Source organism: Hyperoodon ampullatus (genome assembly GCF_949752795.1).
Source record: "Hyperoodon ampullatus genome assembly, chromosome: 5".
In the NCBI taxonomy this organism is placed as follows: Eukaryota; Metazoa; Chordata; class Mammalia; order Artiodactyla; family Ziphiidae; genus Hyperoodon; species Hyperoodon ampullatus.
Window position 1 is genome coordinate 1,998,067 of NC_136918.1, and position 13,169 is coordinate 2,011,235.

Here is a 13,169-nt window from a genome sequence, read left to right on the forward strand (position 1 = left end):
AAGGAAGATCTGGGATTGAATCAGGAGTGACAGGATATCATCACTCAGGGACTTTCCCAATTCCCCTTTGCATCTCTAGATGTCCAAAACCAGCCTGTCTTTCAAAGGCTACCTTTTCTACAAAGCTTTTCTAAATTCCCTCAGCTCTAGACCTATTCCTCTTCTGCCTTCCTTCTTTCATGGCATTATCTTTATATCACCATCCATCCATCCATCCATCCATCCATCCCTGTGTCCATCTATCCACAAAGTATTTACTGAGTACTTATAGTACTCCAAGCACACTGACCACTTTCTTCTTAGATTATGACTCTTTGCCTAAGTGTCTTATCTGATCTGTTGTAATCTCAGGTAAAATTCCACATCTGATCTACTCTTGCATCTCCCAGAGTGCTTCACACAGAGCTGGCGTTCCTGCTGAACGTCAGTAGAATGAGTTACTGAATGCTGACACGAGTTTTAACGTACGTTCCAAATCTTTATTCAAAGGCAGTGGAAATACTTTTTAAAAAAGCAATGCCATTCTGATTTTCACAATATCTACATTATAATTTTCAAAAGTTACCTATAACCCCAAAACTATCCTTTTCCAGAAGAAGATAGAGTAAGATGTGACAATTTCCTTCTTGGCCGGTCTAATCTTGTTCCAAGAGGCAACCACTGCCAATAATTTGCTGTTTTTCCTTCCAGACTTATATAAAAACATGTTTATGTACATTCACATACAGATATACCTACATGTACATTTATTATGTTTAAATTAGCACATATGTTAAGAGCTATAATGAAACATGAATTTTAGAATAAATTGTGAATTTATGAAGTAAATAAATTAAGATGTCTAATGTAAGTGTATACAGTTCTTTATAACTACAAAACAGTTTTGAATTTATTGTACTCATTTTATTCCCTAACCCTGTGATGTAGGCTCAGAGAGGTTGACAGGCAGGCTCCTGGTCACACAGCTGGTAAGTAATAGAGGTAGAACTTGAACCCAGATGTTTTGCCTTCTTATTCATTGCTGGTTCTATTATATAAAATAATCCCCGAGGATTTGGGGGGAATAATTATCTACATAATAAAATGAATTATTCTTTGCTTGACTTCTGAGTATCAGTGTAGAATTTTTTTTGGAAACACTTATTTTATTATATTGAAAACAAAAAAGCTAGTATTTATCAAGTGCTTCCCATGTGCCAGAAACTGTTCTAAGCACTTTACTTGCATTGTCTCATTTAGTCCTCCAGTAAGCCATCATGTAAGCAGTATTGTCAACCCAATTTCCAACATGGAAACTCAGGTTCAGAAAGGTAAATAACTTATTTGAGGATGGGCACCAGATGTGCTATGCTGGCTTTTTTTTTTTTTTCCTACACTGGGTTTTCAACCTAGGTCTTCCTGCCTCCAAAGTCTGTACTTTTAGCCACTATACTTTGCAGCAGCCTATATATGCTTTACTTATATATAATTTCATATAAGTAACTATTATGTAAAATAAAACAAGATGCAAATGTGATGTGAGTTCTACTTTAAAGGAATTTGCAACATGAAAGAAGAAAGATAAGTCTAATGTATAGAGGAAGATATTTAGATAAATGCTTGAATAAGAGAAAGGGAGAAACATAGCAAGAAAGAGAAATAGGAACATACACAGAGAAAGACTGATTCCTTGATTGATTTTAGAGAAAGACTGAAACCTGGTGAAAGAGGCAGGAAGCAGTCAACGGGAGGAGGGGGGACCAGAGCCACAGCCCTTCCACTCCTGTCTGAGTCCAGTCCATCGGGAACCCTCCAGCCCGGCCTGGGGCTCATTTTTCTTGTACTCCTGAAGCCTCTGCTGCCTGTACTCCCTGGCTCAGAGCTTGCATTTGTCAGCACTGAATCTCTTAGAGGGCAGCCCTGGCTGAGCAGGAGTATCTCCCAGCATCTGCATAGCCCTGGGAGTTGAGAGCCTGAGCTGGGAGGAGAGCATCTGGGAAGGCGAAAGCCAGGAAGATGGGCCTGAAGAGAAGGGCCTGTTCCCATCTGTCTGGGCTGAGCTGGGGTAGGCTGCGGAGGGTCTTACTGGATGACAGATGTAAGGGTGTCCCCACTGGCAAAGAGGCAGGGATGCTGCCACCTCACTCTTCCTCAAGAAGACCTCACAGTTAGACTGCCTGTCAGTTAGAGTGAGTACCAATCTGTGAGCACGGTGGTGGGGGCAGCGGGTAGTGCTTGAGACTGAGCTGCATGGGCAGAGGTGTCAGGAGAATGGAGGCAGGACCACGGCAAGGGCGGAGGGAAACCCCTTTGACCTTGGGTGGTGGCGCGACGATAAAGGGGAGCTGAGTCACTAGGGGAGGCATGGAATCACTGGGATGGGTTTATGCATCAACCTCCCTCACTTCCTTTCCAGTCATTTGGCTGTTTTCACATTCTCCACCCTTTGCCAACTCCTCACCTCCCCCATCAAATCCGGTTTGTGTGCACTGTGTGTGTATGTGTCTTTGGCTGTATTCATGCACTGTGGGCTGTAGGTAAGAACATTAGCTAAAGACAGAGAAAATTGTGACTGACGATTTTGACCTATAAAAGCAGCTTTTTCATATGGCTCAACACAGGAGGGTAAACTAAATAAAAACCTAGGTAGAACCCGTCATGAAGGAATGTGTTGACGGTGGTTCCCAGCTCTGTAGATGTGCTTCTCCTCTTACTTGGTCAGAGGCTATATTGTGAGCCAGCTGCATTGCTGTACCCAGGGTGACAGAGTGCACATCCTTATAGTAGTTGGCCGAGCTCCAGATGAAACTTGGGCAAGAACACGCCTGGGATTGGGTGATCATCTCTCTGCAGGTTCTCTTAGCCATCCACAGAAATCTGTCTTGCCGCACTTCTAGCATTTCTATACATACCCCTCACCCCAAGGTCAGCTATCAGGCAGCAAAAATGACAGAGGAGCTCAGGAAACCATTTCAGCAACTGCACGTGTAGGATTTGCTGAGGAGCCAGAATACATCTCAGGACTCCGCAGCAAGCCTGGAGGTCCGCACCAGCTTTTCTCTTGCTTTTCCTGGACCTGCCTGCTTTTCTGTCACCCCAAAGGCCGATACTCATGGTGTCTTGAATTCTCACTACCAAGGTGGAACCCCTACAGATGGCTGCCAAGGACCAGCTATGGAATTTACGGAGCCCAGTACAAAATGAACATGTGGGCCACTTGTTCACAAATGATGACTGGCTTCAACAGAGCCACAGCAGGGCCTTCTGCGTGCAGGGCCTGTATGTCTGCACAGGTTGTGTGCCCACGAAGCCAGTCCTGGTTGGCTCAGGTGCAGAGGCCAAGGCCAGGAAGGCCACAGACGTGAAGTCCCCTCAAGAGATGGCGCAGCTACTTTTCCCCGCCAGCCCCTAACCTCCCCCAGTACTTCCCAGAGGAGCCCACGGATGAGGTGCAGCGTGGCAATGGACTGGGGGATGAATTTAACCGTGGCAGGGCCACATCAAGGAAGGAAGATTTAGGAAACAGTCTTTCTAGAGTCTAATAGATCATTCCAGGATGGTACCTAACATCTCCAAATAACTTAACACAAAGAGCTGGGAAACGGCATAGTAAAGAGTCCCCAGGCCGGACTATGAGTATAAGCTGGGGTCACAGGTGGGCAAAACCCCTGATTCTGGCTACCTTTTTCTGTAACCCAAATTCTGAACTCCCCGCACCTTCCATGTGCCCTCTTGGCCCCCCACAGAGCGGGAGTGAGAAGCCCACTAGGTGAGCTGTCCAGTCCATGTGTGGCCAGCCAGAATTCCGGGGACTCACACAAACCCTTACCCAGCACACTGGGAATCCAGATATGCAGAATCGCTCCCAAGCAAAACACCACATTTATTCAGGACCTTGAGTTAGAGTTTACTTAAAGTTCCACCAGCAATTCTGACTTTCTTAAAGGAATTGAGCGCCTCCTGCTGGGTACAAAGTAGCATTGACATCAAACTGTCAAAGCACCAAAATCTGAAAACACATCTTAGGGATTTGACCTTGTACACAAACCAGTGACAACAACATGACTCATGGTGGTAAAATGATGAGTTATATGAATTATATATAGGTTTGGTAATAGGTTGAATTTTTAAATGTTTCATGACTCCTAGGTTCCTAGTAAAAATTTTTCATTTTTTAAATCTCAATTGTAAAAGAAGGTAAACATTTGGAAGTTCTAAATGATCCAGTAGGATTTTCTTCTCATTTCAGAATGCAGTGGTCACAGAAGGTTTTTCAGGGGACATCACGTGGTCCAGTAAGAGGACACAGATTTTAGGATCAGACAGCCTAGGTTGGAACCCATTTACTATTTGAGTGACTTTAACTTGGAATGAGTTATTCAATTTTAAGCTGCCATCACTTGATCAATGAGGACAATAATATCCACCTTAAAAAGTGGACATGAGGGCTGGAGGTCACGTGTCTAAAACACAAAGAAGCGCTCAGTTAACTGTATTACTGTTACTATATTATTAAGAAGTGGGTTTAAGTTGGACTTCAGAGGATGGGCAGCTCCTGGACCAGATTCTCCATTGCTAGAGGACAGAGGCTGCACCCAGAGTCGTGTGTCTGGCTCAGAGAATTTCCCCCTTGGTCACAGGTTAGCACTCACACTGGGCACCCGAGTCTCTTTTGAACCACACAACCACCATCCGGGGTGCTGGCTTCCTGACACACACCTCTCGCCTGGCGCTTGTGGGCAATGACCTCTAAGATACTCCAAGTCCCTCTGCTGCCACCCCCATATTGCTGGTTCAAGCCATCATCATCCCTCCCTTGAGCCAAGGCAAAGCTCTCCTGTCCTTCCACTTCTGTGCTTACCTGCTCAAACCCAGAGTGACTTAGGTTAAAAAAAATAAAATCTGATCAGGCCACCCCTCTTCCTCCTCCTGCCTCCCCACCCACCTTGCTCGGGATGCCAGCTCCACCTGTGAGCTTTATGCAATTTGCTCTTGGCCATCAATCCTCACCCCCTAATTCCTCCCCTGGCTACTCCTACCCATCCGTCAGGTGTTGGCCCACAAACTCAAGGAGGGTACGAGAAATATCATGTTTTCTTATTTTCTTCCGAGCAACTTAAATCTTTTCGGCTCCATTCTGCTGTGCTGCAGCAGAACTTAGATCTGTGGTCCCTGAGGCATCCTTTCCTCTTTCAGGGTCTCACAAGCATTTAGGATGTTCATAAATGAGCCTGAAAACGGGCAAGGACCTCTGCTCTCCAGTCCATCGGCGTCCCTGCTGCTATCCTCACCGTCAACTCTGAGCGGCCCTTGCAGGAGGTGGTTCCAGTGCTAGGGTGTCTTTGCCCAAGCTGGGAGACTCAGGTTGACTTCAGGTTTCCTTTGGGGCACCCCCGAACCACGAGCTTCTGAAGTTCACCGTCTCCCTGCGTACCAGCAGCCACCGGGGCGCAGACGTCCACTGCTCCTGAGGTTCCTCCTCTCCCTCCCTCCCCGGCTCCCCAAAGGGGGTAGGGTTGGTTTTGAGCACATGCTCTCTGCTGTGAACAGGAAGCACTAAGGACCTGGCCACTTCCTTGGACAACGGAAAAAATTCAAATACAAAATATTTGAAATTATGTGCTATAAAAGCTACTTATCACAAAGTTTTGCTGTGATTATCTAATCTAAATCAGGTCCCCAGTCATACTCCCTATACCCTGCAGTAGTCACTGCTGGGGCCCAGATCCCCTTTGCCCCGTCTGTCTGTGCACCCATTCCCTGTGTTGGCTGCCAGGAGATACACTGTTCCCTGGAGAGCCCTGGCCCCTGGCAATGCCCGGTTATGCCCTCCCTGGGGGATGGAGGAAGGGCAGAACCAATGGCTGACCACCGCACACTCAACACGAAGGCCTAGGAGATGCTTCCAGGTGGGAAGACTCTTGGTAACATCGTGCTCGGTAGCTCCTGTGGGATCAGGCAGAGGCCAGGCTCCAGCTGAAGCCACATCTTTGCTCAGGTCCTTCCCCTGCCCTACCCTGCTTCCCTCACAGATTTCTCCTGAGAGCACAATCTCAATAAATTCCTTGCACAATAAACTGCTTCAGATTTTGCTTCTAGGAACCTAAGGGACATCTTCTATTTTTTCTTCCTAGCATGTGTCACAATTTAAAATCAAAGATTTGTATGCCTATTGGTTTAATGCTTGTTTCCCTCACTAAATGAAGGCAGAAGCCATACTTATTTTGTTCACTGCCATATTCTCAGCACCAAGTGAGGTGCCTCCCATAGAGGAGAGCAACACACATGCTTTGAACTCGAAAGTTACAGGAACCAAGGCGCAGGAACCAACTGGACATATTTCAGTATTTCACATATTTCCCAATACTCCTGGGAGAGGCTGGGTCCACAAGGATGGATTCATATGAACATCTCCTAATATCCAGATGTCAGTGTTTTAGGGATTATATACCACAAATAAAGTTGTAGTGAAGCCCTCATTTAACTAGAACATGGAAGAACTGTGGAATTTTAGGTACTTTAATTTTTTGAAAAGCTTTGTTCTCTCTCGGTATAAAATGTTTTTTCTGAACATCTTAATTCTCTTTTCCACTGGGTTGTCTGTCTTCAGTTATTGAGGGACTGCTGACTTGGGGTCTTTATTCTGAGATAAATGACTTCTAGGCAAGTCACTGATCCACAGGGAGATCAGCCTGGGTGTGCCTGGATGTCAGGTGAGTTGTTATAACCATGTTTCTGATCGAAACCCTAAAATCAGCTCGTTTGTTTTGTGGTACACTTCCTACTCCTAAAAGGTAGGTAAATAAAATGACCCAGTTAAAAAAACGATGAGAAGAGAGATTTCAATTATTCAGTGTTTCCAGTTTTTCACTGAGGGATACAGATGTAAAAGCCAGGGCCTCTTCCCACAGAGTTTACAATCTGGGGAGAGAACAAAAGAGGCAAAGAATTCTAGGAGATAATGTCCATCAATGCGTTTTCCAAAATACAAGTTCCTTCACAAACCTGTAACTAAATATTGACTCCATGGTGCTTCAGTTATATCTGAAAGGGCTTTGAGAAAATAAGAAATCCTGTTACTGGATAAAACTAGTGGTCTATCTCGCCTTCCCAGCGGCACCAGAGGAAGCTGTAGGGAGACCAGGGGTTAACTGTCAAGATAGCTTTTCATTTGTAAATTTATCCAAAGTTTGAAAATATCAAGGGGAATCTTAGGAATCGCAGTAGTCAGTGAATGGGCCATCTATACGTCCAGTACATCTACAGACTCCACACACCCCCACTCAGATGATTCTCAGAATGGGGGTATATGAGAAATTAATTCTCATGTCTGGCTTCATTGTTCTTCGCCTTTCCCTCTCATATCTTCAATCACCTGTGTCACAGGACATATATAAGTAGTTGGGAAGCGTTAAACTCTGACAGTAAAGCAAAATCAGAGTTAAAGGCAAATGTTTAATGAATCATGCTCAAATACTAGCTAGTCAGTGAAGAACTTTAGGTTCAAAGGGCCAGATATTCTGCAATCCCAAGAAATTGCAATCAGCTTCTCGTTCCGGTTGAGTATTTTCACATTGCATTTTGTGGCCACAAAATTAGTTGTACATTTTTGAGCGTTGATCTAACACTAGAAGATTCAAATTAGGAGGCTGAAAGGAAACATTTTGTATCTGTGTATTTAAAAAAAATCTGTGGATGAACAAGGAGCCAGGAATCAGTTTCCAATGGGGGGAACGTTCTCATGGAGGTACTGTAAGGCCAAGTCACTCCACTTCATTTCTTGTTCTTTAACAGATTCTGTGGTACCACCATTGTCCTGTTCAGGTTCAGGAAGCTCATTCTGAAAAGGTACAATGGACATTCAGGACGATGCTACACTCTACATTAACAAACCCCTTAAAACTCAAAAGCACTTGGAATGAAAACCCGTGAGTTCCTAGAAACAGGCAGCATAGAAGCGTATCCTAAGGAAAGAGCTAGAAAATAAAAAATGTGAGGAAACATCACAAGTCTCGCTCAAACGTGCCCCATCCGTCTCCAGCCAGGAGTGATAGCATTATGACTCTGGTACTTGTGTGGCAGGCAGCGTGGCAGAAGGCTCAGGACACAGGCTTCTGGGAGCCACTGGGATCCAAGGCCATGACTCCACCATTTGTTGGGTTACTCAGGCAAGGTATTCAGATGTTTGCAGCCTTTGCTTCCTCTTAGGCAATGAGAGAAAAAAAGTAGTCACCATCTCACAGGACTGCTGTGAGGGCTAAATAAGGAAATGCAGGTCAGGTGCCCAGCACTGCGTGCGGTATCCAGTGCAAGGACTACCTGTCATCCTTACTAGCGGCTAGGAACACTGAAAAAAGCCAGTACTGAATCTTTTTTTTGGGAAGGCTGCTTTACAGAATACCACCTTTGCTGGCATGTTCCTTAAGCACAAGAAAGGTATTCAAAACGATCCTGTATCCAATGTGCCTATATTATAATGGAGGTAGGAGCACTGAAAATGTAACACAGTAGATGAGGCTGCCCCCTAGTGGTGGAGCAGGGCAACACAGAACAACATAGCCTACCTGCAACTTTCTTAAAACGGTAAGCCATGGGCCACACTTAGTGTAGAATCTGGGGTAGTTTTCTTATATATTTCCAGCTTTACTGAGATTTAATTTACATATAAAATTGTGTAAGTTTAAAATGTACAATGTGATGATTTGATACACATATATATTGTGAAATGGTTACTGCGATAAGGCTAGTTAACACATCCATCACCTTGCATAGTTCACCATTTTTTGGCACGTGGTGAGAAGTTTTTGATAGTTTCCTTGTATTTTAAATTTAAATTTATTACTACCGGAACTGTTTCATACTAGAATTCACTGATACCAATATATTTCTTTTCAGTTATCTGAATTTAGACTTTTTTTTAATGGTAGCAAACTGTCATTCAATATCCAGACTTACGATTTCCCACTGGACTCCAATGTGCAGTATATGAATATAATAACTTTTTTCCTTCAAAGTGATGTTCAATATGAATAAAATAATTTAATTACAATATGTACAAGTATGTTTGAATCACATCTTGCTCTACAAATACTCAGATTCAAACATACTTGTACAAATTGAAAGGAACTACCATTTTCTCTAAAGCAATATTGCAAAGAGAAAGTTTTGTTTCAATAACTACTTATAGCTGACAAAGCATAAACAAGTCCTTGGTTAATCAATTATTTAATTCAGATATTATTTAATTTCATCGTGTTCTAAAATAACACGTTTTTCATTTGGTCACTATTGTCTCTTGCAATGAATGCCAACATATAAAATTGCATATATGCCTGGAAAACAAACACAAAGTATCATAAAGTATCGTGAACATAACAACCATCTATCGTGGGGTACTGCAAAAATGGCCACAATTCTTTGTAGCCACTCCTATGAAAAGGCACTGTCTATTTCCCCAATCTTGCATTGGGACTGATCATGTGACTTCTTGGCCTAGGCTCCATGAAGCCTTGCAGTTTCCTCTCATGCTGCTCTTAGAACCCTAAAATGATTGTGAAGTCTGGGCTAGTCTGCAGGATCATGAGACTGTGGCCTAGTCAGCTCATCATCCCAGCCTCCGGCCTGCCTGCTGGCCGACTGCAAAACACCACCAAGTCCAGCAGAGATCAACCGAGCTGACAAAGATCACAAGACTCTCTCAGCTGAATGACAAAATCATGACATAAATAACGGTTGTTTTAAGCCACTATGTTTTGGGGTTATTTGTCAGGCAGCAGCAAAAGCTAAGGACACAAACATTGCCTTAGAATCACAAGTCCTGGGAAAAAACACAGCTTAGCAACAGGGCCAGGCTACAACTTGGAAGTCAGCATGGAAATCTCCCTCTCCGTCAACCCCTTCCACACAAATGGTCCCCAAATCCTGCTATTGGCATGTCCAGAATTCAGCAATTCCCCTCCACTTTCTTGCCTTTGTTTAGGTCCTCCTCCCTCGTCTAGACACTGCATTAGCTTCCTAATGGGTCTCTTTGCCCTGTCACTGGCCCCTTTCTCCTTGGCACACATTCTCTAACAATGCTGCGAAACTGCTTTTCTAATATATTTGAGCATGGCAGATCTCTACTTTGAAGACCACTCACTCCTGGATATCCTCAGGATGAGGGCTAAGCATGGCATCAAATGCTCCTCTCAAAATTGGGTCCAAGACCGACTTTTCTCCCTACCTTTTATGAGAAGTATATCCTCCATCCACACTGAATTGCCTCACCATCTCCCAAAGCAGTTTACAACTCTGAGCCTTTCCTCCCTATGACCAGCTTAAATGTGATTTTTCTCTCTGAAGCCCTTCCTGATGCCCATCAGGCAATCAGCCACTTCTTACACTACATAGCTGTTCACAACCCTCACTTAGAACACTTACGATTACAATTATTTATTGATATATGTTGCCTCTCTAGACTCCGAGGGGCAGAAACCGTACTTATGTTTACCAAGTCTTAAGGCACACAGTAGGCTTCAAGAATTGCTTGCGGAATGAAGGAACCACCACCGGACAGGATCTGGAGCCTCACAGACTTCGGTGTGAAGTCCAACTTATTGGCTACCAACCTTTGGGCAAGTTCCCCTCTTTGATCCTGTTTCCTTCCTGTACAGTGGGTAGAACACCACCACCCTTGAAGGGTGTTTTAAGGATACAGGCAATGTCTGTCAGATTTCAAACTTGGTCTATGACACAAAACAGGTGTTCAGTAAGTAGAGCTATAATTCTCATTATGCTCTTTTGACTATTTTTCTAAACTTGAACTAAGCTGTTACTTGTTATTTGTTATGTGTATTATTCACTGAACATATTACCTCTTATTCTTAGATGAAAATGTAAATGGCAGCAGCACACGGTCTGCCTGCAAGCTCTATTTTATTAATGGCTCTTTGCAATTGGCAGGCTCTAAAGAAAAACAGTCTCTGTTCTCCTTGCTAGGCCTCTGTGACATAAATAGGATTTTTAATAAATATTTATTCAAGCAAAATGTTTAGATCACTTATTACGTGAGGTTTAACAAACTCATTGCAGGAGAATTTTCCAGAGGTCAGGAAAGAAAAGAGCGTGATGGTCTAAATGCAAAAGAAGAAAAGCCAGGTCTCTTCCAAATATTTTCCAGGGAACCTAGAATAGGTATGTGTTCCAAAAATGTGTGTTTCTAAAAATGTCAACTGACAAACCACAGGTAGAGAAGAAATAAAGTGCATATGCCACTGCTTCTTGTTCCTCCTCATTGTGTGCATTAAACTTTCACCATCTGGTTTACTAGCTTTGGTGTGGTGGACAGAACATGGCTCAGAAGACCTGGGTTCTAGTTCTGGAATGACCCCCTAACTGAGCTGGTCACGTCAGCCCTCTGAACCACGTTTCTCTTCAAAGTCAAGCTAAATGTTCTCTAGAAGCTTCTAGAGTTAGAGGACTCCACAGCTTTGATTTCTTTGCCTTACTAGTTTATTTGTCTTGATATCCTACCCCTACTAGGGTCTACCAGATCATACCTTTAACCTATCACCCTCAGCACAAATTACAGCCTACCAGTGGTATTGCAACATCCTCATAAGGCAGCTTGTCTTCTCGCCAAGCATCGTCAATCAAATCCAAGATCCTTCCATCTCTCTGTACCTCACTGTCCATTCTCCTGGAGCTTTGATCTTGCCAGATCTGTAAGCCAAAAAGATTATTTCTTAAACATGAAGACTGAGGAGATGATGTAATCTAGCAGTAGGGTTCTCCAGGCTTTTTAGCCTGGATGTGAATTGTGGCATGATATCACCCTGGGAAAGACTCATCTCATCTGGGTCAGGTTGCAGTTTATTTATAAGACCATAGTCCCTCCCAGCTGATTTTCCCAGTCACACACAGATTCCACCTTTCTGTAAAGTTTTCTCAGATCACTCCAGCTTCAGCACGCATTCTGCCCTTGACCGGTTCCTTCTTGTCCTTATGATCCACTAAACAAGTTAGGTCGGCTTTGTGACTGATTGCTCAGGCATTACTGTTTCCAATTGCTGTGTGTAAATTTTGTATCAACGACTCAGCATAGCGTTCCCCAATCTGGCCTCAATCTTTTCCCACCTGTCCCTCTTCCAAACACCTCTAACCCTGTCATACTTACAACCTTTGCACTTAAAGGTCTCTTTGCCCCATCACTAACACCTTCCAAACTCAAAGTTGGGCGTCAGCTCATCGGGGTCAACACCCCATTTCCAGAATTAGGCGCTAAGGTGCCTTCACTCTTCAGGAGCTGTAAGGGTGGAAAGCATAAGGCGTGCAATGACCAGGACACGGCCACCATTCCAAGCACTTTGCCACACTGGCCAGAATAAGCCATTACCATTTTCCTGAACAAAATTTTTTTTACACATGTGACTCTCCCAATGCTTGGAATGCACTATCTTGTTCCTATTTTCCCCAGCTAACCCTCAGTCAGTCAAAAAACTTAGCTCCCAGGTCGCCTCCTGCACGAGCTCTCTCTAAGCGCCAAGGAGAACGCGGTCCCCGCCCCTCCGCGGGCCCCATAGTTCCCTGGGCGCAGTGAATGGTCCCCATCGGGAGTTTGTTACATTGCCCGCCACAGGGTCTTCCCAGACAGGCGGTGCGTACGTTCCCCGGCGCAGGGCAGTTTTATCCATCTCTGTTTTAGAGCTCTGCAAACGTGTAGTTACAGCAGCAAAGCTAGAACGCCTTTTCCCGCGCTAAAAATGACCCTCGCAGGCCACCACCATCCGTACAGGTGTGGGAGGCGGCCCCACAGCCGCGGCTTCCGGCCCGAGGCAGGATATACCAAATGCGGCAGTGGGGGAAGACCAGTACCGCCGCGCAAGTCCCTTTCCACCCCTCCCGACGTGCGGTGACGGGAGTGGTTATGAGGATGAGGTGAAGAGAACGGCCTCGGCCAAAAGGAGCAGCATAAGTCCGAACGCGCTCCCGCTTCTCCAAGACCTAGGCTAGGGGCGCGGGAAACCCTTACCAGCACCCGGCCCAGCGCGGCGCCCGCCTCCAGCGGACCACACCCTCAGTGTCACGTGACCAGCACGGTCTTCTCTCAGATCTCCAGACATGGGTGAGCCCATTTGCAGGCGCGGAGGGGGAGTCAGGGAGGGTGTTGCTAAAAGCGAGGGGGCAATGGGCGGAACAAACGTGCAGACGAC

General features: G+C 44.8%; 1 protein-coding gene across 1 annotated transcript; it reads right to left on the reverse strand.

Moving 5' to 3' along the window:
- Nucleotides 1–7,414: 7,414 nt before the first annotated feature.
- Nucleotides 7,415–12,871, reverse strand: ANAPC13 (anaphase promoting complex subunit 13). Its single transcript, XM_079704892.1, has 3 exons — nucleotides 12,803–12,871; nucleotides 11,554–11,679; nucleotides 7,415–7,819 (listed from the first exon to the last, which is right to left on the reverse strand). Exons 2-3 carry the CDS (start codon nucleotides 11,650–11,652, stop codon nucleotides 7,694–7,696), a joined length of 225 nt encoding a protein of 74 aa, XP_079561018.1. The 5' UTR covers nucleotides 11,653–11,679; nucleotides 12,803–12,871; the 3' UTR covers nucleotides 7,415–7,693.
- Between the last annotated feature and the right edge of the window lie 298 nt (nucleotides 12,872–13,169).